The following is a 27,778-nucleotide window of genomic DNA, read 5'->3' as shown; positions in this document are numbered from 1 at the left end:
AAACAGCACTAATGGTGCTAGGTCTAAAGTGGTAACAGAGATGGAGGTGGAACTCCAGGGCTTTGTGAGCAGGCCATGTGACTGGAAAGCTGTGCACTGGTTGCAGAAAGTATGGAACCCACCCCTGCCATCACCAGCTAGGCAGAAGGTCCTGGGACAAGAAATCCTGGAGAGAATCCTGGTCATCAGTGAGGAGTAGCACTCCAGAGACAGCTGCCAGCCCCTTTGGGCTGGGCTGCAATTCCAAAGATTGTGCTTAGGTGCACCTGCCAAAGGAAAAGGGAGAGGGAAAAGGAGAGGCTCCCCTTGAGAATGTGAAGCCTTACATAACCTATTTTCCTCAGGTTAAAGAATGAAGAGGGAAGAAAAATTCTTTAGGGGACTATCCCCTGGTAAGCACAATAATTTCCAAGCTCAGGGACTAGAGAAAAGCCACTAGAGACACCGATGTAAGAACTTAGAGCAAAAAGATGAAATAAGGGCTCATAAATCTTGGAGGTCCTTCTACGGAGCTCACAGTTTCTGCTCCCTAGATCAAAGGGAAGCAGGTACAGAAAACAGGCTCACGGGATTGTGGGGTCATCCTTTCGAGGGAAGGGGGAGAGCCCTGGAGAAGTGACGGAAGGTGAACAGCCAGGGACCAAGGAAAGAGCAGCAATATTCTGAGGGCCATGGGGAGCAAAGGGTTGTACCTGGTGGTGAGCCAACAGCATATGCTTCTTGAGGGTAGCCCTCTCAAGGAAGCCCTGCCTGCAGAAAATGCAAGTGAAGAGCGGCCCCTCCTTGGGGTGTGTCTTCTGATGCTCCTCCAGAGCTGCCTGGATGGGAAAGGTCTGGCCACACACTTCACAGGTCTTTCTGCCACTGCTCTCTCCAGGCTCCTTTCTCCCAGCTTCCTGCAAGCTCAGCTCCTCCACCAAGGGGGTGCCAGTGCCTTCTCTTTCTGGATTGAGTGGTGTTTCAGGGCTTGAGCTCCTTTCTGGTTTACCCACCTCTTCCATGCCTCCTGAAACGTCACTGCTGCCCTGCTCCATTGGCTGGGGTTGATCCAGGCAATCAGGTGGAGGCGGAGGTGGAGGTAGAGAAGACTGTTGATTTGCTTTCTCATTACTGTCTATCTCCTTCCCAGCTGTGGCTGCTGCGGCCATTGACCCCACCTCCTCCTCTGCCCCAGATGCCTCTTCTGAGTCACCTCGCACTGATATTGCTTTCTCACCTCCACTTTCTGAGCCTCTTCCTGCTAAGGAATCTTCATCAGTCACATCTTCCTCCTCTTCCTCATCCTCATCCTCTTCCTCAGATATTTCCTCTTCCAGTGATGGCTGCTGGGACTGCTGCTGGGGGAAGCTTCCCACCACAGAGACTGCAGACTGCTCAGAGCCATTCTCCTGGGCAGCTCCTCCACCCTCTGGGAGTGTAGTACCACCATTGGGGATCTGGCCCCCCAGATGCATCCGAACATGCTGCTGCAGAGTGACAGCATTAGTGAACTTCTTCTGGCAGATGGGGCAGGAGTTCTGGGCCCGGGCAGCTGGACTGGCCTTATGGCCCACGAAATGTGCACGCAGATTACCCCTGGTGGAGAAGGCTCTGCCACACACTTTGCATTTAAAGGGCCGCTCACCTCCATGTTGACCATAGTGCAGGCGTAGAGCTCGAGGACAGCTCAGCACCCGGAGGCAGATGACACACTGGTTAGGTCCAGAAGAGGCTGAGGATGAAGGTGCAGGGGCAGAGGTGGTGGGGGCCCCTGATGGAGTAGAGGCTACTGCTACAGCTCCTTGTCGGTCAATCTTTTCTACCAGCTGCTGCAACTTGGATGTTTCAGAAGGTGAGGCCCCCAGGGGCTCTAGCACATAGGGGAAGGGGAAGCTGCCAGTGGATTTGAAGTGGTTGGTAAGCAGTGCCCAGCTTGGTAGCGAAGTTACCAGCTTACTTAGTTGCATGCGGGTTGCAGTGCCACTTTCTGCCACTCCACTGATGGCTGAGCCCTCACTCCCTGGGGGAGTGTTTTCATCAACTTTACTCTTGGGCTCCACTGCTTTCATGAGCACAAACTTATTGAAAGCAGGGAGCCCGGGAGCTGTGGCAGTCCCTGCCCCAGTGGAGAGCAGCGTGAGGCTCTCTGTGGCACTGAGTGCTGTGGTGGAGGCCACCAGAGGCTTGCGTTCCATACCTCCACTTGGCGTGGCTGCCTCCTCCTCAGCCTTCTCTGGTGGTACAGACATACCATAGGGCAGGCCGCTGCTGGTGATGACGTAGTCAAGGTGCTCTGGCACTGGATGTGGGTTCATCTGCACATGTGGGTACTTCTCACGATGCCTATGGAAATGCACTTTGAGGTTCCCACGGGTGGTAAAGCGGTTGCCACAGACATTGCACTTATAGGGCCTCTCACCGGTGTGGGAGCGGAGGTGGATCTGCAGGGCACTGTCACTGCCAAATACTTTGGCACAGAAGCGGCATTTGTGCCTTCCACCTGGTTTCTCCAAGGGACCCATCACTTCCCCATAGCCCAGCTCACCACTTCCGTTCTTTGGCTTCAAGAGCCCTGGGGAGGCAGTGGCCTCAAGGCCTCGGGCTGCCCCAAGACATTGTGCTGCCAGTAGTCCTGTGGTGCCTGGGAATGCCAGATGAGGTGAGGCAATCAGCTGATCTGCGCTGCCTGGAAGGGCAGGAGAGGGGGCAGGGGCAGGCTTGTGGTTTCGCCCAACCCCTCCAGCAGAGAAGGGATGCTGTGCCCCCAGTGGGTGGTAAAGGTGAAAGAAAGCCTGCTTGGGTGTTTCTGCCCCTGAGGAGGAGGAGGAAGAGGAGGAAGGTGCCAGTGTCTTGCCAGTTTGAACAGGCTTGATGGGGCTGAAGAGGGGTAGTAGGGGTTTGGTGGAGGAGGCAGTCCCTGTCCCAGGTAGCTCTGAGGGACTGGCAGGGGCACCTACGGACTGGCCTAAGGAGCCAAGCAGCAGCACCTGCCGGCAGATTTGCTCAGTCATCTGCATCTGATGGATTTGCCGCTGCTGCAGCACACGCAGCTCTTCCAAGATCAGAGGAATGTTCAAGTGGCCGCTGCCTACACCTGGGGGTGGAGGGGGAGGTGGTGGAGGGGGGGGTGCAGGAGTGGATTCTGGAGGTAATGGGGTTGCTCCCAGCTTGGGACTGGCCAAGATTAGGCCCCCACCTCCCCCAGCCGCTGTACCTGTGGCAGCGACCAGGAAATGCCCTGAAGTCTCCTCTCCTCTCCGCTCTGGGCCCCAGGTGGGATCAGTCGGCCCAGAGGACCCGGATTCTGGAGGATTGCTGTTCTCTGTGTCCATGACTTGGGGACTGCTGTGACCCTCAGGCCGGGGTTCAGAGGAGGCATTAGAGTTGTTGGGGTTCTCTTGGCCCCCAATTATCACCATTACAGGAGGTTCAGTAGAACATGCGTTCTGGTGGGCGAGGAATTCAGCTGGATCCGTGAATTGTGCGCAGCATTTGGCACAGACTTGGGGGTGGTCCTCCTCGCTAGCATCACCTGGGAAGAGGACAAGAAGAGAGCGTGGGTGGTGCGTTGGGTTGGCTCTACAGAGGCTCTAATTAACAACGAGCCGCAAGTTGGGGGTGGGGAGATGAGCTCACCATTAAGCCATGCATAAGGCTAGAGCTCAGTCTTGAACCTCGAGAAGAGATTCACCCCAGTAAGGGGGGGGGGTCACGCACACTCCACTCCCCTCCTCCGTCACCTCACCCCCCCAACACCCCTTTTCTGGCCCTGGGGAGTGGGAATGGGTGTGAGGACTGCAGCCTACGGAGAGAATTATGCCTGTATCCCGCCCACCTGAAGTCCTTACCCCCGCGCGTCCCCTCCCTCCTCACCTCTGCCGGAGCCTGGCCCTACCGCACCTCCGAGCTCCGCAGGTTCCCCGCAGGGCCCCCCAAGACGAGAGCTCCTCCCGGCTTCGTGCGCCATGGTTGTCGGGGAAGCGGAGGGCCGGACGGGGTGGGAGACAATGGGTATCACGATTGAGGAAGCGACCGTGGCCGCCGGGGCTGCGGCAGGCTCCGCACCCAGCGGCCCAGACTGCGGAGATGGAGATCGGCGGCGGCGGGGGCTGGGAGCAGCGGCGGAGGGGGAGGGGAGCGAGGAGGCGCGGAGGAGGGGAGGAGCTGGAGCGAGAAAGCTGGGAGAGGGGAGAGGGGAGATGGGGGAGGAGAGTTTGTGGGGAGGAGCTGCTGGGGAGGGAAGCGAGAGCCGGAGACGCGAGCCACAGTACTTAGGGGTTGTGGGGGCAGGAGCCCTGAGCTTCAGAGGGTTTCCCGAGGCTTATTGTCAGGTGCTGTGAGGTACGGTGAGGGTCCACCTTTCCTTATCCTCTGCCAGCTCCCCCTCGTTCCCAGATGTCTTTGCCCAGGCCTGCCCCCCCCACCTCCGCCTAAGCTCAAGGGGCACAGTGGGAAACGTAGCCCTGCTCAATAGAGCAAGGCGATAGGCTTCTCTTATTTTTCTTTGGATAAAGGATCCGCAGAGCCTGGAAAACGTGGCTTCCAGAGAAAGGGTAGTCTCATCTTCTTAGGGGTCTCAGGGCCAAAGGGGGAGGAGGAGCCCCAAACGTCCTCCTCATCAGCATCCCCCCCAATACTCCCAAGTTTTGCCCCTCACTTCCATTCTTACACTACCTCGCCCCCCAATCCCTCTCCACAAAAGAAGTTTCATATGGTGAGAGGTTGCAAGGTAGAATTTCCAAGGAAGTCATTTCAGGTCTTCTGTCTGCGGAACACGAAGCCCCTTCACTCTCTTCCCCTCCTCCCCCAGAATAATAGCTGAATGCAAACTACTGCACAGACCACCGGGCCAACAGCTAATTTATAAAGTTCATGCTTATTTAAGAAGCCGGTCTTCTATTTAGTACCTTCATCTCTACTCTCTGGCCCCTATGTTCTCCTCTTTCAACACTTGCACACAGTCCCTATAACCGACAGTGGGTTTGAGGAGATGCCTGCAGAGGCCTACCGAGACCCACCCAGCTGGGGGGGAGGGGAACTTCTGAAACAATGGAGAAAATGCAGTGGGAGCTACCAGGCAGCCTCTCCTAAATCCCTTTTCCCCCCAACAACCTGGTTTGAATGCCTGGACCAGACTGACACCTGCTCTGGCCCATGGAGGTGCCTCACATTCAGCAAGAGGTTAGATAGGGCTAAATAAGATGAGTCTTGGGCCAGGTAGTCTGTATTCCCTTTCTGCCTTGAAATGAGTCCTAAAGGGTTTTCTAATTCCTAAAACACTATTTAACATTTGATTTTGTTGTTGTTGTTGTTATTTGTTTTTGGTACCAGGGATGGAACTCAGGGGCGCTTAATCATGGAGCCACATCCCCAGCCCTTTTTGGGATTTTATTAGAGACAGGTTCTTGCTGATTTGCATAGGAAACTCAATAAATTGCTGAGGCTGACTAAACTCAAGATCTTCCTGTCTCAGCCTCCAGAGCAGGAGCAGCTTGGATTAGAGGCGCATGCCACCACACCAGCCCACTATTTTACATTTGAGAAGTATTGACATAATTTCTGCTACTTCTAGTAATCCCAGATGGGGAGGGGAGCTCAGGCCAGTCTCAGCAATTTAGTAAGATCCAGTCTCTCAAAAAATAAATGCAGCTCAGTGGTAGAGCACCCATGGGAATCAATCCCCAGTAACATACATACAAAGTAATCACAGGTCCTTGGTTTTGTGGTTTGCTTGGGCATCAGTAAACTCACCTTGCCTGGGTGGTAAACTGAGGCCTGGTGATCAGTCACTATGCTATGCCACCATTTCCCTTTTTTGTTGTTGTTATTTGTTTTTGTTTTTATTAGAGTCTTATAAATAGTAGTTCATCCCAACAAACTCAAACATCCAAGGAAATTCATTTCAGTTCATGATCCTCCCTATTCTCTCCTGACCCACCCCCCATTCTCCTTTCTCTACTTCACTTCTTTTCCCTCATCTATTTACCATTTCCCTTTTTGTAAAGTGGTAGTAGTATAGCCAGCCTGTCTTTCTTTTCCTCTTTTTTTTTTTTCTGGTGCTAGAAAATGAACCCAGGCCTTGCATCAAGCACTCAACCACTGAACTATATCCCAATATCCCCTCTCCTTTTTTTTTTTATTTTATTTTATTTTTTTTTTTGGTGGTCTGGGTATTAAACTTAGTAGTACCTTGAGCATGCTAGGAAGAACTTTAGGAATGGCTCAGCCACACCCCAGCCCTTATATGGGCATTATTAAGTTTGGAGAGTCCTAAATATTATGGATTAGAGAGCTGACATTGTCAATGCAAAATAATCAAATTAACTTAAAACACACATATACTAAAATGAGATGTTTTTTGTATTGTTTATTAATTTTTTTCTCTGTGCTAGGGATTGAATCCAGGACCTCATGAATGCTTGGCAAGCATTCTACCACTGAGCTACACCACCATCCCCAACCTTATTAATTTCTGAGTTAAGATATTGGTTAATATTGGCATGTCAGGGATAAGGAGTCATTGGGAGCAGAGCTGATACAACCCAATTAAAATATTAATAACATCCACTGAATTTTCAACATAAATTTTGCCTGTCTTTACAAACTGAAACCATCTTACAATCATATTTTGAAACTTTAGGTAACCTTAAGGATCTTAGCATTTTGAATCACAGCTCTGAAACAGGTGGGTTCTCTACTTGCAGACCTGGCCCTTCCAAAGGAGGAAGAAAGGGTCTGTTTTAATTACAGAAAGTCATAGCTTAATACAATGTGGTTTATTTTTACAGATAAGGAAATTGAAGCTCTGAGAGGTTAAGTGACTTTTCCAAGTTCACACAGTAACTCACTGAAGCAGGCATTCACAATTCTGACTCCTATCCAGTGCTTTCTCAAGCACATCACATTGTGTGGCTAGAGAAAGGGCCCTGTGTGGCTCCTACCTGCCATTTGCTCTCTGGCCTGAGTAAGGGAGAGGGAATCAGATGGAGACTTTCTACTGAGCATTTGTTAATTAGCATAGAACATTTGATATCCAGTTACTGTTTTTGTCAAGTCTTCTGACAAGAAAAGAAATTCTTTTCTTTTCATCTTCTCCTGGGAAACACTGTCCCCTTTTTTACTCTTTAATGAAACGTGCTTTCTGGTGCGAAATTTGATCTGCACTCTTCTTTAAGGTAAATTTAGCCCCTGGTGAAAGGTGACAGATCAACAGCCACCTGTAAGAGGAACCCTCCACTTCTCAACACTTTACACTCACTGCAGATCCTGAAAAGGGGGGCGGGATTCTTATGCAGACATGAATAAAGTCACAAACACAGGAACAAACTAAGCTGGTTATGGTGTCCCTAGATAGCAGATAAAGTGAGGTCACATGCAGAGTCTAGGGTAGATACAGAATTAAGACCTGGACATGCTTGTTTAAATTTACAAAGAGCAGAAATGACAAAGGGAAAGGAAACCAGGTGGCTTCCCCCTCTAAACTTGGTGCCCCATCACACTGAGGCTTTAGGCTTGGGAGAGAATGGTTAGGGGGAACAAAGAGAAAAATAGGTGGGTTGTGTGTGGAAGTGTAGCAAGCATATTTGAACAGTGGTTCTCAAACTATTGGTCATTGTAGCAATTATAATTCAAACATAATTCAATTATAATTCAAAATTACCCTGAGCTTTTAAGAATTCTGATGTTCAGACCATGCCCTAAACTAAATTAAGTAAGAATCCCTAAGGGTTAGATCCAGGCATTAGTATTTTTGAAAAGCTCCTCAGTGATTCCAGTGTACAAGTAAGGGGCTGGAAGTGTAGCTCAGTGGTATAATACTTGCTTAGCATGAGGGAAGGCCTGGGTTCAATCCCCAGCACCAAAGAAACAAAAACAAAGACAGAAGCAAAGAAGCAAAATAATGTACATACAGCCAAGGATGAGAACTACAGTATTAGAGGACTATCCTTCCCTTCAAACCTTCCACCTTCTTCCTCACAAACTAAATCTAATCAAAATTGGAATAGAGGCAAAAAAGGAGCTGCTCAGTGGCAAATTTTCCCCTCAGGCTCCCTTTCTACTCTGTCCACAATCATACTTAAGCTTTTTTGTGTCCTTTCCTGGTGAAAAAAAAAATCTGAATTTGATGAAACAAAATTCTATTTAAAAAATAGAATTTGATATAATTTACATCTAACTATGAATCTAAGCAACTGTATTGCTTTTCCCAGGGCATGTTCATCTTCAATATTTATTTCTTTTAAAATTTTAGTTAAGGGATGGGATTGTGGTTCAGAGGCACATGTGAGGCCCTGAGTTCAATCCTCGGCACCAAATAAAAAATAAATAAATAAAACAAAGGTATTATTGTGTCTAACTACAACTAAAAAAAAAAATTAGTTGAGTCATCTTTTTTTTTTTTTTTTGTACTAGGGATTTAACCTAGGAATGATATTCCACTGAGCTACATCCCCAGGCCTTTTGTTTGTCTGTTTATTTATTATTTTTTTTTATTGTTGGTCGTTCAAAACATTACATAGTTCTTAATACGTCATATTTCACAGTTTGATTCAAGCGGATTATGAACTCCCAACTTTATCCCGTATACAGATTGCTGTATCACATCAGTTACCCTTCCATTGATTGACATATTGCCTTTCTAGTGTCTGATGTATTCTGCTGTCTGTCCTATTCTCTACTATCCCCCCTCCCCTGTTTATTTAATTTTTAGTACCAGGGGGCGCCTAACCACTTAGCCACATCTCCATCTCCAGCCCTTTTTATTTTTAATTTTGAGACAGGGTCTCACTGTATTACTTAAGACTTTGAACTTGCCATCCTCCTGCCTCAGCTTTCCAAGCCACTGTGGTTACAGGTGAGCTCCACTGTGCCCAGCTAAGCCATATCTTTAGTTGTAAGATGAAAAGTTTACAGAGTTAGGACATCATTCAGCTACAAAGGAAGCAAAGCATATTATGCAAGCACCTGCCTAAACTTACTTGTTTTTAACATTGGACCAACACTAATTGGTAGCTTCCATAATTATTTATTATTATTATTATTATTATTATTATTATTTTGGCATCAGGGATTGAACTCAGGGGCACTCAAACACTGAGCCACATACCCAGCCCTATTTTGTATTTTAATTAGGCACAGGGTCTCACCGAGTTGCTTAGCACCTCGAGTTGCTGAGGCTGGCTTTGAACTCACAATCCTCCAGTCTCAGCCTCTCCAGCGGCTGGGATTACAGGCGTGGGCCACTGCATCTGGTATATACATTAATTTTTGTAACTGTTGCAAGATTACATCTCAGAATGTCCCCTCTTCTCTTCCTCACTTCTTTCCCCTAAATGCACCCACATACACAGTCCTTTGCCAAACCAAATTAGGGCACCCAAATCTACTAATGCACCTATGCCTGTGCAACACAGTAGACAAAGAGACACAATGATTTGTGCACTTGGTGTTAAGTGAGGAAAATATACTTATTTCCAGATTTGGAATATAGTAGGTTAAATTTTTAAAGGGTCTCACTGGCCAGGAGCAGTAGCACAAGCCTGTTATCTCAGCGGCTCTGGGAAGCTAAGACTGAAGGATCAAAGCCAGCCCCAGCAATGGCAAGGTGCTAAGCAACTCAATGAGACCCTCTCTCTAAATAAAATTCAAAAACAGGCATAGGGATGTGGCTCAGTGGCTAAGAGCCCCTGAGTTTAATTCATGGTATCAAAGGAAAAAAAAAGGGGGGATTTCATTGGACATTTTTCTGAAATCAAAGGACTAAACATACCATTTTGGGAGTTGGAAGGGATGTTAGAGAGCTGAACCTTTCATTTAGCACAATGATTTAGACCTCAGTTGAAGTTCTAGCTTTAAACGTTTCTCATCTTTGTGATCTTGGGAAAATATCTTGATCTCTCTAAAGCTTGGATTTCTCGTCTTTAAATTTAGATGTAGGGGATAACAGCCATAAGGAATAAACTAGAAGAAATGTAAAAATGGCCTAGCATAGTACCTGAAGGCTCCACAAATATTAATCATAAATGTTATGATACCTACTGCAAGGTGAATAAACTTTGAAAACATTATGCTAAGTGAAATAAACCAATGTGTGGTCGGTTTATTCACTTTGATTGAGCCAACGGGCTCAATCAAATATTATGTGATTCCATTTATATAAGGTACCTAGAATTAGTAAATTCATAGAGACAGGAAAATAGAAGCTGGGTACAGTAGTGCATGCCTGTAATCCCAGTGGCTCAGGAAGCTGAGGCAGGAGGATCCTGAGTTCAAATCTAGCCTCAGCAATGGCAAGGTACTAAGCAACTCAGTGAGACCCTGTCTCTAAATAAAATACAACATAGGGCTGGGGATGTGGTTCAGTGGTAGAGTGGCCCTGAGTTCAATCCCCAGTACCAAGAAAAGAAAGAAAGAGAATAGAGGCTACTAGGGACTGCAGGAGGGGAGAACAGTGATCTGTTGTTTACTAGGTACAGAGTTTCTGTTTGATGATGAAAAATTCTGAAAAATAGATAGTAATGGTTACTTAATATGGGGAATATACTTAATATATCTGAATTTTATGCTTAAAATAGCTGAGCATAGTGTTACACGCCTATGATCCCAGTGGCTTGGGAGGCTGAGGCAGAAGGATCACAAGTTGAAAGTTAGCCTCAGCAATTTAGTGAGGCCTAAGCAGCTAAGCAAGACCCTATCTCAAAATAAGAAAAAGAACAAGACAGGGGATGTGGCTCAGTTGTTAAGTGCCCTTGAGTTCAATCCCTGGTACCAAAAAAGAAACAAAGAGGGGGCTTGGGATACAGCACAGTTGGTAGAGTGCTTACCTTACATGCACAAAGCCCTGGGTTCAATCCCAGCCCTGCTACAAAAAAACAAAAAAAAAAAAAAAAAACAAACACACACACAGAAAAATGGTTAAAATGATAAATTTTGTTATCCATATTTCACCACAGCTGATTACAGACATGCCGCTGCCCAGCTTCTTTTTCTTTATTTAGTGCCCTATCCAGGACTGAATTGTTTTTTTTGTTATAGTTGTTGTTTGGGTTTTTTGTTTTGTTTAGTTTTTTGGTACCAGGGATTGAATCCAGGGCCTTGTGCATGTGAGGCAAGCACTCTACCAACTGAGCTATATCCCTAGCCCCCTAGTCCTTTTTATTTAGAGACAGGGTTTCGCTAAGTTACTTAGGGCCTTGCTAAATGGCTGAGGCTGGCTTTGAACCCAAGTTCCTCCTGCCTCAGCCTCCTGAGTTGCTGGGATTATAGGAGTGAGTCACCATGCCCTGCCTGAGTTGTATTTTTTTTTGTTTGTTTGTTTGTTTTGTTTTGTGGGGGTAGTGGTACCAGGGATTGAACTCAGGGGCACTGGATCACTGAGCCACATCCCCAACCCTATTTTGTATTTTATTTGGAGACAGAGTCTCACTGAGTTGTTTAGTGCCTTGCTTTTTGCTGAGGCTGGCTTTTTTTTTTGGGGGGGGGGCGGAGTTTACCAGGGATTGAACTCAGGAGCACTCAAACACTGAGCCACATCCCCAGCCCTATTTTATATTTTATTTAGAGACAGGGTCTCACTGAGTTGTTTAGTGTCTTGCCATTGCTGAGGCTGGCTTTGAACTCATGATCCTCCTACCTCAGCCTCTGGAGCCACTGGGATTACAGATGTGCATGCGAGCATGACTGCCCTGGACTGAGCTGCTTCCTGTCTACCAAAAAATGTGTTCTTTCTGATCCCTATTCTGAGGAAGGGTGAGAGGAGACCTGCAGCTGAACATCCCAAGGGGTTCAATGCCTAAAAGATGAAATTCTGCTTCTAGATGTAAAAATAAAGAGAATAGAGACCTTAAAACTCTATTTTTGCCTTCTTTGCCTTTTGCTGTTCTTGCTGTCTGCCAACTTCCATCTCAAGTATTTCTCTCCCTCTAGATCTCTTTGGCTGTTGTCCTGGTTTCTCCTTCTCACTAAATATCTGGGTTTCTGATAGCTTTCTTTATTTCCCAGATGTACTAGTTTGCAGTTTCCCCAGTTACATCTCTTATGTTCTCTAATTCAGATTTCTAGACTCTGTAGGGGAAAGTTTTTCCCCTCCTCTCTAGAGTTTTTACTAAACTGACTATTTCCTGCTCATCATTTATGTGCAAGAACTATTAGGTTTTGGTGATTTGGTCAGGAAGCTGAGCAAACACAGGGTTGGAAAACAGGTTTTTCTGACTGTTTCTTGGTACTCTCCTAGGTCACTGCAAACATGAAGTTTTAAAAATACTTAACAAAAGTTCAGCATTTGCTTCTTACGTGATAAACTTTGCTTAAAAGAGGGCAAAAAGCCCGCAGGGTGGCACATATCTAAAATTTAGGCTGAGGCAGGAGAATGCAAAATTCAAGGTCATAGAGGGCTGGCTGGCTTAGTATGTACTTGGGTTCAATTCAATCCCCAGTATGGCATGGCAGGTTGGGGGGAAAGTTAAATCCAGCCTCAGTAATTTAGTGAGACTCTCAGCAACTTAGTGAGACCCTGTTTCACATTAAAATTTGAAAAGGCTGGGGATATAGTTCAGTAGTGTGCCCCTGAGTTAAATCCCCAGTACCACACCACCTCACCCCCCAAAAGAAAAGAAAAAGAAAGAAAAGAGGGGGAAAAAAGACTCCAGAAAACATTTGTGGCACTTTCTAGGCTACTAAAGAAATGTTTGGTGATGCTCACAATGATGACCATAATTTAACACATATGCCAAAGGATATATAGTGTGTTCTGGACTAAGTCCTGAATTAAGTACTCAAGATGCATCCCCCCCCACCATTATATTCTTTGATGGTGCAGGGAATCAAACCCTGGGCTGCCTGCATGCTAGGCAAGTGCTACACCACTGAGCTTTGCTTCCAGCTCCCTTCCTTTCTAATTTTGGGCCATGCTTTCGGGCAGAAAAGCAAATAAGTATCAAGGATTCTTTGTAGATTCTGTCTACAATAAGGAGGGAAAGGGGAATTTATACATTATAAGCTTATGTGAGCAAGCATTTTAGTGAGCCACCCCAATTTGCTAATGAGACCCAATGAAACTTCTGGTCATGAAAGTAGCCTAGGTAAGATCTTTTTTTTTTTTTTTTAGAGAGAGAATTTTAACATTTACTTATTTTTTCTTAGTTCTCGGCGGACACAACATCTTTGTTGGTATGTGGTGCTGCTGAGGATCGAACCCGGGCCGCACGCATGCTAGGGGAGCGCGCTACCGCTTGAGCCACATCCCAGCCCCCTAGGTAAGATCTTTTGCTCTCAGGGGGAACTCTGATGAGAAAACCCTTAGAAGTTCTCAAGGCTGAGCTCAAAGGCAAAATTTCAAATGAAATTTGTTGCTTCCATTGGGGTCAAGCCTTTAGTCTTCCTATGAGAATGGCACTGAAGCAGCATTCTCATGCCCCAGGTGTCTAGAGCCCCAAGTGGGGGCTACATTTCAAGGGGCTTGAGAATCCATTGAAGGCAGTTGCTAAAGATACCTTTTAACTCCCTCACAGAAGACTCTTCCTCATCTTTGGTATGGGGAATGGGTGAGCAGATGGGAGGAAGGGATGGGAGGAGGATGCCTCATAGGGGTTGGGGGTGTGTGTTCAGCTTAGTTCTACAATTGAAGCAGCAGGGGAGCAGGGCTGTGAGGCAGCTCTGAGGCTCCAGGGGAAGTCTCCTGTAGAGCACTAGGAGGAAACATCCGGCCTATAGCAGCATTAAGGAGGGCTAATGTGTCTCAGGAGGGAAGGATGCCACCACCATAGAACCTCTAAATATGGGCACAGTGGGATCCAGCAAAGCAATGACTTGGGAGGATGTGTCCTACCCCAAACTTTAATGCGTCTGTCAAGGTTGTTTCAAGCACTGATATGACCTGAAGTCATTTTTCACTAGGGGTGGAAAGGCAAGTTTAATCCATGATTAGTTTTAATCACTACAAATACATTATCCTAGGTCTTTCGTGGCACATGTCTCAGAAAGAAATACTGAAGTTTGCCAAGAAGTTCCTGGTCATGTTTCAACACTTGCCAGAAGTATCACTGCACTCATAAAATGATAGTAACAATACTCACATGCATTAAATGCTCAATTATGTTAGGTGCTTTGCTAAGCTTATTTATCCTGGGTATTTTCCAAAACAACAACAACAACAACAACAAAACACATACTAACTCATTTTAATTCTCACAATCTAATGAAGTGGCTAGGATACTCATCTTTATAGATGAAGAAACTGAGGCACAGAGAGGTAAAGCAAACCAAGTAAGGTTGCACAGCTAACCAAGTGGAGTCAGGATTCAGAAAAAAAAAAGAAAAAAAAAAATCCTGAAACCTGGTTTCAGTGCCCTTGTGCCTACTCCTATACTACATTATTGAATATATCAACTATTTGCTAAGTAAATAGTTGATCTCTGAGCCAGGACTTTTAGACTTTCACAGTGTCATACACACATGTAGCCTGACAAGTATGTTCAAAAATTGCTTGATCCTAAGAATTACCTGCACTCTTGCAACAATGACCCTTGATCATATCTATTCACAATCAAACAAGTTTGGAAAATCCCGATTTACTGGAGTGAGCACACCTGCCCCGAGCATCTGGAAATCTAAATTTTTGTCCTGATGATACCTTCGCTGTCTCTTAGGCTTTGAAAAATGTTAGTTCTTAAACCCTTCCTCACTCTGTTATCTGCTTCTCACTTCCTGAAATGTTATAAGAATACTATACAATTTTGCCCCCCAGGAATTCTGTTGCTCAAAAAACATACAGGGATATCCTTGTAAAAATGATTGCATATATTAGCAGGTGTGTTATCTTGGATGTTTCTTGGTTTGTTTTTAAGTTTGACCACCCTTGTAACACAAATCCCATGCAAACCTGTTGGCCAACCTCCCCTCCAGATGACACGGATAAACGCCCCAAACCAGGCTGCATTCTGACCGACATTAGCTCTCTCCCTCTGGGAGCTCGGATCTGCTCTCAGGCTCAGTCCAACAATGAGAAACTTTTTTCTCTTGTCTCTCAGGGGAACCTTCACGTTTATCCAATTCATTCTCTTGCAACCCAACTCTCCAGAAAAAAAAAAAAAAAAAGAGGGGGTGGGAAATCCCACCCCTAAGAGACGGGTCTTCAGGTCTGAGGACGTTACTTAGCAACGGCACAAAGACCAGTGAGCAAAGGGGGACCTGGGGAGAAAACTCTTGGGTGGGGAGACAGAGCCAGTTTGAAAACTCCATTTCATCCAGAGAAAAACAAGGAAAAAAACACAAACAGAATGAATCCCGAGGAAAGCCAAGGGGGGCTTTTCCCCAGCGCAGGTCAGCTCCTCACTCCCTGCATCTCAACTCTTTCACACCGCAACGACCCGGTCCTCCCCGCCCCAGTTTCGCCCATGGCCCAAGTGCCCTCCCTTTGCCCTGGCCTGACCCACGCAGGGTGGGACTCGGGGGCCCCCCACCGCTCCCCGGCACCCACCGTTCTCAGACGCGCTGGGACCTTCGCAGTCCGAGATTAACTGTTGGGGTTTCCGCTGCTTTCGCCGAGACATTCCCGGGTAGAGAGGTGGGAGAGGGAGGGGCAAGGCACTTAGTCTCCACCGGGGTGACCGGGTCCGATCTCCTCCCCGGGTGGGTCTGAAGCCTACGGAAGCCTCTCCCCCAGTGCAAACCACTGTGAAGCCGAGATGTTCCCCCTTCCCAGAGACAGACAGACTCCGATTCCCTGTTCCGACTCTCTCTCTTTCTCTCTCAATCTCTGCAAGTCTTTAAAGGGGAGACGCCCCCTTTTTTTCCCTCTGCTTCTTCCCTACGCTTCTGCAGCTCCCATTGTAAAAGCAAAAATCCTAATCTTTCCGCACACTCTTTTCTTTTGTACTGCAGAGGAAAGGATTTAACCCTCTCCTCCCTGCGAGGGCTCTGGCCTCTCCCTGAGCAGTATGTTTTTAGAGACTGCCCCTCACTTGTTTTTCTAACTCTTCCCCCAAGATCTTCTCAATGCTTTTTGATTCTTTCATAATTCTGTGCCCCTCTTTTGGATATTGTGGCTACTTCTGGGAGTATAAACTGAACTAAAAAAAAAACTGTCTGATATATCCTGATTAAAAGGCTAAGAAGTCAGCTGCTTCCAGGAGAAAATGGGGATAGGAAAGGTTGGCAGAAAGATTGAGTGAAGAGTGACAGGTATACTTATAATAACAGTGTATGAAGATGATTTACATGATATTTTCATTTATGTCACATAGTTTGAAGAGTACAAGTCTGCGATTATCACAGCACGTTTGGCTATTTCCTATTTGTGAGAATCCCCTTGATAGGTAAATCGAAAGGCTCAGTGATGTCAAGTAACCTATCCACGATTGTACAGCTGTGATATAACAGAGATAGACTGGGAAGCCAGGTGCTTGTAAAGAAACAATATGACATATTGTAAAGATACATTATGACACCAGACTGCTAGTATGGAGGGGCGAAAGTGCTTGATCTTAAGGAATTTCACTTCAAATAGCAAAGGAACATTGTCTTTCTGTGTGCCAATCCAATCCAGTTCTCATAGTCAAAGTAATGCCACTAAGAATATAGCAGATAAGTTCCTTGGTGCCCCACAGTAAAAGGCAATTTTAACTCAACATAAAGTCATTTTCTAACAGTGTGATGGACTCTTCAGTGGGTTTGTGAACTCTCTATAATATATTCACACAGAGGCTGCAAATAATTTGTCAGTGATTCTGTGTAAAGAATTTTCTTTTTGATATAAAATTGGATCTTTAAGATATCCTCCATCTCTACAATACATTTGGCAAACAGCCAAATATCTTCAATTCAGCCTATACCCTTAGGGCCATTTTATTGTTCTGATTACACTGTTTTTATCTAAATCTGAGTAATATTGGGAGTAATATTGGACATAGACTATGCCAAATATGCCCTCTCTTCCAGCTGTAATACCTGAGTCTTCTTTTGCCCTTATGTATTTTTGCTCTTCTGACTAAAGTGAGAGACCATCTGAAAACTATACCCCTTTTTAAGTTTAGTGATGTAAATCTCTGATGGCTGCATCTTCAGAGAAAAGCAAAGCTGCTCACAGCCTAGGTCACAGATTCAAGTTTCCTGCATTTCTTCCTTTACAGAAGGCTAGTTTGGCAAATGCTAAGAAAAGGAGAGGAAGACATGAAATGATAGGAGGGCTGCTGCTAACAGCTGAGGCAGGTACCCATTTCTGAAGAGGTTTGGGAAGCACTCTGGTCTTAGCTTTGGAGTTCATAGAATTTCCATTATTTTCCAAGACTTTTGGGGTTAGGACCCTATGTGGCTCCCTCATCTTCCACCCTTGGAACTCTTTCCCTGATGTTGTCTAATTCATTACGCTTACTTTATTGTGGCACACGGGTGCCATTATTATTAGACCAGTGAAGGAGACACTGAGGCCAAGAAAAAAATCTCTAATTCTTCAATGATATAGGCTAGATCCTGTCACCCTCTCACCCCACTGTTTCCATCATTTACTTCCTTTGTGAGGAAAAGAGAGAAGACACAGTTTTCTGCTTTTCTCAGGAGTCTATGAATTCTCCAAGGGGACAGATTGGGGTTTCTGTATTTGTCTCTTTCTTGAATCTTGGCTGTCTTCATCTTTTCCTATTTTTCCCTTCCTCCTTCTTACTGGCCTTATTGTGAAAGGAAGGACTCTTTCCCCTCCTCTCCTTTCTTCCGCCCTCCCCCATTTACCATTTTTTTTTTCCCTTTTACCTCTCCTCTGTGGCCTCTTGACCTCCCCACAGAGTTACAAAAGTAGAATCCTTGAAGAGATGCTGCTGTGGGAATGTTAATGAGCCTTCCCCACAAAGGGGCAAAGACTTTACTTCACTGAGTTGGAAAAAAGCCCCTTTGAAAAGGGGTTTTCTGTGTGTGGTGAAGTGGAGAGGGGAGGGGAAAGAGAGAGAGGGAGGGAGAAGGAGAGAAGAAGGGAGGAAGAGAAAGAGCAAGAGAATGAAAAAAAGGAGAGAGAAATGAAAGAGAGGGAGACTCAATTCCAGAAGAAAACATTAGAAAAATAAATTAGGATAACAAAAATCTTTCTTCAGTTTGTTATGATTTTTGGAAAAATGTTCCATGGTCTTTTGACCTTGTAAACCAAAGGCTTAATTCCAAAAAAAAAAAAAATCTGAAGAGGCACTCAAGGGCATTGGAGATAATAAAGGATAGGAAAAAGGGCCTTATCCTGGCACTCCCCCTAGCCCTTATTCCTTCTCATGTGGCAGCCTGAGAGGCTCTGAGGGGAACACTCTAGGTGGGAAGGGGACTTGGTGGTAAAGATATTGTGATTGGCTATGTGATTCCTTCTTATGCTATTTTCTTTTTTTAAATATTTTTATATGTATGGACCTTTTTTTATTCATTTATTTATATGTGGTGCTGAGGATCGAACCCAGTGCCTCACACATACTAGGCAAGTGCTCTACCACTGAGCCACAGCCTCAGCCCATCTTATGGGCTGTATTTATCAGTATTTTTTTTTTAAATCAGTATTTACTGGTTTAGTTTCCTTATTGGTCATCAGTCTAATCATTTCTTTCTCTTCAGGAAGAGTTTACTGTCCTGTGGAAGCATTTAAATCATGGAGCCAACCTTTAAACCAGATCACCTGAGCATAATCAGTTTCCTTCATTTGTGTGTACAGGTTGTTTTTGGGTTAGTTAAGATGGATGAAAGGTATTTTGATGTCAAAATCAATCCTTTAGAAGCAAAGATATGTTATTGCAAGCAAGTGGATCTTTTTTTTTTTTTTTTTTTTGGTACTGGAGATTGAACCCCAGTCACATCCTCAGTGCCCCCTCCCCCTTTTTAAACAATTTTTTAATTGTAGTTGGACACAATGCCTTTATTTTATTTATTTATTTTTATGTGGTGCTGAGGATAGAACCCAGGGCTTCGCACGTGCTAGGCAAGCACTCTACCGCTGAGCCACAACCCCATTCCCCCTCAGCCCTTTTTAATATTTTATTTAGAGACAGGGTCTTGCCAAGTTGCTGAGGTTGGCTTTGAACTTGTGATCTTCTTGCCTCAGACTCAAGAGTTGCTGAAATTACAGGCCTGTTTCACCAAGCCCAGCCAAGTGGATAATTATGTTTGACTCTCAGAAGGTAACTGGAATGAGATTCCAGGGAGGGCAATGGTTATAGCTTAGTTGGTAGGGTGCTTACCTTGCATGCACAAGGCCCTTGGTTCAATCACCAATACCACCAAAAAAAAAAAAAAAAAAAAAAAGAGAGAGAGAGAGGGAGGGAGGGGGAGAGAGAGAGAGAGATTGATTCCAGGGAGAGAAAAATGAAGAACCAGTCAGGAATGCTAGTTCCCAGAGCTCTATACTCTCCTCTGGACTAGTGCTTCCCAAATACTGTAATCACATGAAGAATTTATAAAGAATTTATAGTCCTGGGAAGGGGAAGGGGGTTAGCAATGATGATGGGATGTGATGGACATCATTATCCAAAGTACATGTGTGAAGACATGCATTGGTGTGAACATAATTTATATACAAACAGAGATATGAAGAATTTTGCTCTATATATGTAATAAGAATTATAAAGCATTCTGCTGTCATGTATTTAAAAAATAAAATCAATTAAAAAATTAAAAAAAAAAATTATAGTCCTGGGCTCCACCCCAGATCTCTTTAATCAGAACCTCTGGATGTAAGACCTAAGATTTTTATTATATTTATTAATTTTTTGTGGTACTGGGGATTGAACCTAGGGGCCTCCTACCATGGAGCTACATTCTTAGCCCTTTTCATTTTTATTTTGATCTTATTAACTTGTCTAAGCTAGGCCTCCAACTTGTAATTCTCCTGCCTCAGCCTCCTGAGTAGTTAGGATTATATACAGGCTTGTGCCACTGTGCCTGACTAGGACCTAAGATTTTTAAATTAACAATGAACAATAATATATAAATTATAATATAAATATATATATATATATTTTGGTATGGGGATTAAACCCAGGGCCTTGTACATGCAAGGCAAGCACTCTACCAACTGAGCTATATCCTCAGCTAATATATATTTAGTTGTTTTTGGTTTTTTTATACCAAGGATTGAACTCAGGGGCACTTAACCACTGAGCCACATCCCCAGCCCTTTTTTGTATTTGATTTAGAGACAGGATCTCATTGAGTTGCTTAGAGCCTTTTGCTGAGGCTGGCTTTGAGCTCATGGTCCTCCTGCCTCAACCTCTGAAGCCCCTGGTATTACAGGTGTGTACCACCATACCTGACAATATATTTAGTTGTAGATGGACACAATACCTTTATTTATTTGTTTGTTCATTGTGTGGTGCTGAGGATCTGAGGAACCTGGAGCTAGGCAAGCACTCTACCACTGAACCACAACACCAGCCCTAAACAATCTCTTATTCTGCAGAGACAAATTTGAGACAATTGCCCTTAACTGGGGGGTTTCTAAGCCATGGGCTTTATGGTTCCTAGGGGGCTGCAGTGTTGTTGCAAAGGAATCCAGGTACACATGAACCCAGCCCTACCTGTTGGCTGAATAAATACATGCTTCTTAAATGTATGTGCTACTGTTGGCCAAAATATTTATTGTATGTTTTGGTGTGGGGATTAATGTTATTAATTTTAGTCATTTAAAACTGTCTGTAAACTCATATGGAGTTTCTTTTTTTTTAAATCTTAATTTTATTTATTTATTTTTATGTCATACTGAGGATCAAACTTAGTGCCTCACATGTGCTAGGCAAGCACTCTACCACTGAGGCACAACACCAGCCCCTCATATTGAGTTTCATCCTAAAAATAAAAGTAAAACTGTAGTCTGAGGACATCCAGGAAACATTTTGACATTTCATTTCAAGTCTCTCTCCACCCCCCCTCTCATATTGAACCTAGGGGTTCAGGTGCCTTACACTGAGCTACATACCTAGCCTTTTAAAAGTTTTATCTTGAGAAGGTCTTTCTAAGTTGCCTCAACCTCCTGAGAAGCTGGAATTAAAGGCATGTGACACTTGCTCAATCAATGCCTCTTTTCTCAGGATGAAACTCTGCTCTTAGCGCTCCTCTTTTTCTGTTTGTTTATAGAAGTGCAGGCTTTATGGAGCCATTTCCTCTACCTTTTAAAGAGTTAAAATCCTATGATCCTATGTCTTGATTTAATTGCAAGAGAATTGAACTAGGAACCTGGAAAACCACGTAGCATTTCTATTAGTAACAACAATCTTAGCTATGGTGTATTTTGTGCACCAGGCACTTTGAATACTGACCTCATTCTATCCTTAAAATAACTTTGTAGGGGCTGGGGAGGTGGCTCAAGCGGTAGCGCGCTCGCCTAGCATGCGTGCGGCCCGGGTTCGATCCTCAGCAGCACCATATACCAACAAAGATGTTGTGTCCGCCGAGAACTAAGAAAAAATAAATAAATGTTAAAATTCTCTCTCTCTCTCTCTCTGTCCCTCTCTCTAAAAAAAAAAAAAAAAAAAAAAAAAAAAAAATAAAATAACTTTGTAGACTGGGGTTATGGCTCAGTGGTAAGGCCCTTGCCTAGCATGAGAGAGGCAAACAAACAAAACAAAACAAAACAAAACTTTGCAAAAGAAGCATTATATAATCCACATATTACACATGCAGAATACCCCAATTTATAAATGAGAAAACTGAGACTTAGGAAAAGTAGCTTTCTTGTTCAAGTTGGCAGTTGGTCAGTGGCAAGGTTGAAATTTGCCTGAACAATGCTTAATTGGACAGTGTGTATTTTTTCATACAATATGACACTTTATTGCCATCTCGCCAATTTCTGCCTTTTTGTTTATGGGTCTCCCTTTCTGGTCTGGAGGATGCTTTAAACTTTCAAATTTAATATTCCAAGGAGAATATGAAGACCTAGAAATAAACTTGCATAGCAGATTATGGTTCTCATAACATATTATCACATGTTTTTTGTCTTGCTGGAATTAAGGAAGTAAGGCAATAAAGAGTTAGGGAAAGTGCCCTTTGCAAAACTTTACTAAGTAAGAGAGCCTTGGCAAACAATCCCTGCTCTTATTAGATGATTTCCGCCTAGCCTCTTTCAGGTGGCAGTTGCCATGGTGTTTTAGGGGAAGAGGGAGGGAGTGAAGATCAAGGAGGATCATTCAGATGAATCTCCTCTGGTGTTTCTTTTCAGAGTTCTGTTAAGGATGGCAGCAATTTAAACATTCATAAGAGAAAGAAAAGAGCTTATTCTTTTTGTTTTCCTCATTTCTTCATTTCTCATTGCTCAAGTTAAATATAAGGGAAACAGGAATTTGTAAAGGGGACAAGGTAGTGGAACAGGAAGGGGAGGTTGTGGGGGAAGGGCTAAGAGCCTAAAGGCCAAGAGAGATGGCTAGGGGATAGAGAGGAATGTGTGTGTGTGTGTGTGTGTGTGTGTGTGTGTGTGTGTGTGTGTGTTTTTTCAAGGAAGAAATTATGAGGACAATTTGTCAAAGTTCTAGGAATCTTATGATTGGCCACCAAAAAGAAAATAATCAAAGGTTGGGGACTTTTGTTATTAGAAACTGTAAAAAGAAAGGAGAGGACAATGAGAAAGACAAAATAAATAAACAGAGCTGTCGGAAAGGAAAAGAAATCAGAGCAACTTGAGAAAGAGTGGCAGAAACAAGTCTTTGGAGGGACTGGAACATGCAGATTGAAGAATGTCAGAAAACATGAATAATTGACAGCTTAAAAGAAGCATGGTCATAGCCTTATGGAAAAACAAGAAGAGGAACAGCTGGGCTCCTAGGGCCTTGCAGCTGGAAGGGGCCTTAAGGATCATCTCTAAATATCACTTTTCAGATAAGAAAACTAAGACCCAGAGAGGTTAAGTGAGGTTTTAAAAGGCTCTCTGGAACCATATCTTTATCTTTTTTTTTTTTTTTTTTTTTTTTAAAGAGAGAGTGAGAGAGGGGGACAGAGAGAGAGAGAGAGAGAGAGAGAGAGAGAGAGAGAGAGAGAGAATTTTAACATTTACTTATTTTTTCTTAGTTCTCTGCAGACACAACATCTTTGTTGGTATGTGGTGCTGCTGAGGATCGAACCCGGGCCGCACGCATACCAGGCGAGCGCGCTATTGCTTGAGCCACATCCCAGCCCCCCCATATCTTTATCTCAGGGAATTATTCTTCCCACTATACCATGGAACTAATGAAGAAACAGGGCAGGGATGAATGGAAGCCAGGCATAAATGAAATTTTAAAAGCTAGTTTTTTTTTTGTAGTGTTGGGGATTGAACCCAGGACCTTACACATGCGAGGCGAGCACAATAATTTCTTAATCCTTTTTAGAATTTATTAACATTTTTTTCTTGTGTGAAATACTATTATCATACCACCTACTTCCATTCTGATAACTTCATACTTTAAAGTATTTTCTTTTTTTTTTTTAAAGAGAGAGAGAGAGGAGAGAGAGAAAGAGAGAGAGAATTTTTTTTTAATATTTATTTTTAGTTCTCGGCAGACACAATATCTTTGTTGGTATGTGGTGCTGAGGATCGAACCCGGGCCGCACGCACGCATACCAGGCGAGCGTGCTACCACTTGAGCCACATCCCCAGCCCTTTAAAGTATTTTCATTAAATAGTATTCTCTTCCCCATTTTAGAGATTATTCCCAAATGGGGGGGGGGACTCTTGGTGATTAATTTAAGTACTGAGAACCACCCCACAGGGCCTTAGTGCATGCTGGGAGCAGGCTATTCCATGAGGTGCATCCCCAGATCCTGAGAATATGCTTGATGAAGTCTAATTAATTCCTGATTATATTTTAAGTGCAAATCCTTTTAATATGCCCTTGGTATTGTTTATTTATTCACAGAACTAGTTTAACAAATATTTTGAGCACTGCCTTTGTACTAAGTACCTAGTAAACAACAAAAGGACATAAAACAATTTTGTCTTATTGGTTGTTATGCAGTTTTAAAATTAAATTGTTATTATTGTTGCAGTGCTGGGATGGAACCCAGGGACTCACATATGCTGGGCAAGCACTCTTCCCTGAGCTACACCCCAAGTTCTATGTATTTATTTTGTAATTGTTTAGACTCCAACATTTTGGTCTTAGTTATTTTATATTAGCATAATCTTATAAAAGACTCATTATTTTAATACTCCTTTTATAAGAAACTGAAGCATTTATTTATTTTTTTGGTGGTGGGGATTGAACTCAGGGCTTTGTGCATGCAAGGCAAAAACTCTACCAACTGAGCTATATCCCCAGCCCTTGTTTTAAGAATTAGGCCAGGCATGACATGCCTGCAATCTCAGAGACTCTGGAGCTGAGGCGGGAGGATTCCAACTTCAAGACCAGTCTCATCAATTTAGCAAGGCCCTAAGCAACTTAGCAAGACCCTGCCTCAAAATAAAAAGTATTGGGAATGTGACTCCATGGTAAAGCACCTCTGGGTTCAATCCCTAATACCAATGATAATATTAAAAAATGCTTTCTCCTCTGGCACTGTGGTGAATGCCTGTAACCCCAGCGACTCAGTAGGCCTAGATAGGAGGATCACAAGTGCAAGGCCAGCCTCAGCAATTTAGCAAGATCATGTCTCAAAATAAAAAATTAATGGGCTGGGGATGTGGCTCAAGCGGTAGCGCGCTCGCTTGGCATGTGTGCGGCCTGGGTTTGATTCTCAGCACCACATACCAACAAAGATGTTGTGTCCACCGAAAACTAAAAAATAAAAAAATATTTAAAAAAATTAAAAATTAAAATAAAAATTAAAAAGACCTGGGGGATGTAGCTCAGTGGTAAAATGTCCCTGAGTTAAATCTTTAGTACAAAAAAAAAAAAAAAGCCATGCATGGTGGCACACACCTGTAATCCCAACAACTCTGGAGGCTGAGGCAGGTGGATCACAAGTTCAAAGCTAGCCTCATCAATTTAGCAAGACCCAAAGCAACTTAGGGAGATCCTTTCTCAAAATAAAATATCAAAGGTGTTGGGGCATGTGATTCAGTAGTTAAGTGCCCCTGGGTTCCTGGGTAAACAACAACAAAAAGAACTAGAAAAGGAACTGGATCACTTTTGGCTAATATCAAGTGTAGAAAAAGGGCTAGAAGTGCAGCATGTGCTTTGTATGTGTACGATCCTGAGTTCAATCTCTGGCACACACACACAAAAGTAATAATAATAAGAATAATAATAACAATAATAAATGAGATAAAATGCTGGATGTAGAGCAAGTAATAAGCATTCAATAAATGAAAGCCAATATTAGTGTGTGGTTTTCCATGACCACTAGCCCTTTCCAAATTATACATATCCCCCTAACAGTAAGCAATAAAAATAAATTATACATATCCCTTAATAGACATTTGGTACTTCCCTATATCATCATGTGAGAAACAAGGTTGTGCCCTCTCTGTAAACAGGAATGTGACACTTTTTTTAGAGGGGTGGGGGGTACCAGGGATTGAACTCAGGAGCACTCGACCACTGAGCCACATCTACAGCCGTATTTTGTATTTTCTTTAGAGACAGGGTCTCACTGAGTTACTTAACAATTCTCCTGTCTTAGCCTCCCAAGCTTCTGGGGTTATAGGCATGTGCCACCACATCAGGCAAAAGTGTCACATTCTTAGCTGGGCATGGTGGCATGTGTCTGTAATCCCAGTGGCTCCAGAGGCTGAGGCAGAAGGATTACGAGTTCAAAGCCAGCCTCAGCAACTACAAGGCATTAAACAACTCAGTGAGACCCTGTCTCTAAATTAAATATAAAATAGGGCTGTGGAGGTGGCTCAATGGTCCAGTACCCCTGAATTCAATCCCTGGTACCAAAAAAAAAAAAAAAAAAAGAATTTGACACTTTTTAGAGAATCCCAACAGGCAATCCAGGAAAGTAGCAGATGACACAAATTCTGGAGGCAGTGACCAGTGGTGGTAGAAGGTTCTATTTGAAGTAGAAGGAAAGAAGTAAATGGATAGCAATTAAATATGGGGTTGCTAGGGCACGGGGAGTAGGACAGGTGAGAAGAGGGGTATCAGTGGATTTGGGAATAGAAATTAGGCACAGTAGGGAGGGATTTAATGATTGAATTTTGTCTGTGAGGTTTAGTCCTTTCTTTTTCCTATCTGGTTCAATGATTCTATTCCCATCTTTTGGCAGGGGACAAATGTTACCAGTGTGTGTGTGCCCATACATTTCCCAAAAGTTGGATGGCAGTCTGAATGAAAAGGGAAGATAAAGGGGTGGCAGGGATCTGGGAGAAATAAGTCTGTTATTCAAAAGAAGCTATTTTAAGTCAATTCCAAAAAACTAAAGGCCAATAGTTCTTTTTTTTTTCCTATTGAAACTTTTTTATTGTTTATTTTTGTTGTTGAGGCTTAAGGAAATTAACTTTACTCATAATTCATTCAGCCTGGACTTAGTGACATCAACTTTTATTTGAGCCAATTAGGAATAAGACCAAATTGCATTCTTAGGTCTATTTAGTTTATACATGGCACTTCACCAAAAACTTTTCTCATACCACCTTTAACAAGAACTCATAAGTAGCATTGATTATCCCCCAAGAGTTGAGAGACTGATGGTAATTAAAATGGGCACCTCTGAAAAGATTTGTCAATTTTCTGTCCCATTAGAGCCAGATTGTTTTGAAAACCTTGGGGAAAGACTGAAATTCTCCACCAGTCTGAGACTGTATGCGAGTTTTTACAACATTAACTGGAAAAAACAAGAATCCCAACATGGCACCCAGTAGACCTCCACAGATAAAGTCATTGACCAAATGAGCACTGTGAGTCCTTGCAGTAAACAGGTGCTCCTTAATGGGACCTCGAAGACCAAAGAAAAGGACATTGCTGGATCCTTTACAGAATAGAATGGGCACCAAACCTCGATAATACTCTCCAATTCCATGGCACTTCAGTGCCCTGAAAGCCTGATAAGTGTTTGTGAACTTGTCATGATGCTTGTGGTCTTGAAGCAATGTCTGAACTCTTTCCAATGGAGTGAAAATGGCTTTTGTTGTCCCTGCAAGTACTGCCGCCACGCCACGGGTTGCAAACTCTGAGACACTGCTGTGCTTTTGGAGAAGGGAAGACAAATCCTCCTACAGACTAAACATAAGCGCCAGGGTGGTTGTTTTCTGCATTAATGGTGGAAGGATTCCACGATACAAGTTTCAAAATCCATCTCTCGTCAACTGAAGCACTGCATCCCGGGTTTTGATTCCTTAGAGCTGCTGCCCTTAAAAAGGATCTTCCAAATGGGAAACAACGTGATGGCTACATTGTCGAAAGCTGCGCAGCAGCCACATAAGTAATGCTGCATCTCACCAAATTTGTAATGTGAGGTGAGATGTCTTGTTTTGAAGATGTAAGGATTAGTGGTCTCTTTTCATGAGCTTCTGAATCCATCATGTTGCTTAAGGTCTCTCTTCTTCATGAAAGATTTTTTTTTTTTTTAACACCAGATGAGCCTCAATGGTATGAGGGATGGTAGCTTTTTGGCAACTTTCCCAATTTGTTCCGTTGTTACTGGTTTATCAGGTTCTTTCTTCTGGAGTCAATTTTGATAACTGGATTCCCATGGCTGCGGGCTGCCGGGCCCCACACCCTGAGCCACCAGCCTGCAGGACCGCAGCAAGCGAGCCCGCCAGCCGCAGACCTCGACTCACCAATCTCCAAAAGTTCTTTTACACTAACAACAGACAGGGATGGGAGTGGGTGGGTAGGGTGGGGTTGGAGGTTCACTATTCCACCAGGCGACCAGCGCATTGGTTTCATTAATGAGGTTCTTGGCATAAAAGTTAGCTAGATGAGATGGAAATAAA

General features: G+C 43.9%; 1 protein-coding gene and 1 pseudogene across 6 annotated transcripts; both read right to left on the bottom strand.

Moving 5' to 3' along the window:
- Positions 1–52: 52 nt before the first annotated feature.
- Sall2 (spalt like transcription factor 2) lies at positions 53–15,805 on the bottom strand. Of its 6 annotated transcripts, none has more exons than XM_078050357.1 (3): positions 3,853–4,342; positions 693–3,511; positions 53–266 (listed from the first exon to the last, which is right to left on the bottom strand). In XM_078050357.1, exons 1-3 carry the CDS (start codon positions 3,944–3,946, stop codon positions 186–188), a joined length of 2,994 nt encoding a protein of 997 aa, XP_077906483.1. In that variant the 5' UTR covers positions 3,947–4,342; the 3' UTR covers positions 53–185. The 6 variants fall into 6 exon arrangements, with proteins under 6 accessions (XP_077906483.1, XP_077906484.1, XP_077906485.1 ...); XM_078050358.1 differs by having other exon boundaries at positions 186–3,073; positions 3,194–3,511; positions 3,853–4,143; XM_078050359.1 differs by having other exon boundaries at positions 186–2,665; positions 3,194–3,511; positions 3,853–4,136.
- A 10,662-nt stretch (positions 15,806–26,467) lies between these two features.
- On the bottom strand, positions 26,468–27,548 carry LOC101964449 (mitochondrial nicotinamide adenine dinucleotide transporter SLC25A51-like; annotated as a pseudogene).
- Between the last annotated feature and the right edge of the window lie 230 nt (positions 27,549–27,778).

Source organism: Ictidomys tridecemlineatus, chromosome 5 (genome assembly GCF_052094955.1).
Source record: "Ictidomys tridecemlineatus isolate mIctTri1 chromosome 5, mIctTri1.hap1, whole genome shotgun sequence".
NCBI lineage: Eukaryota > Metazoa > Chordata > Mammalia > Rodentia > Sciuridae > Ictidomys > Ictidomys tridecemlineatus.
The sequence above is the reverse complement of the archived record's forward strand: the minus strand, read 5'-3'. Positions and strand labels throughout refer to the sequence as shown.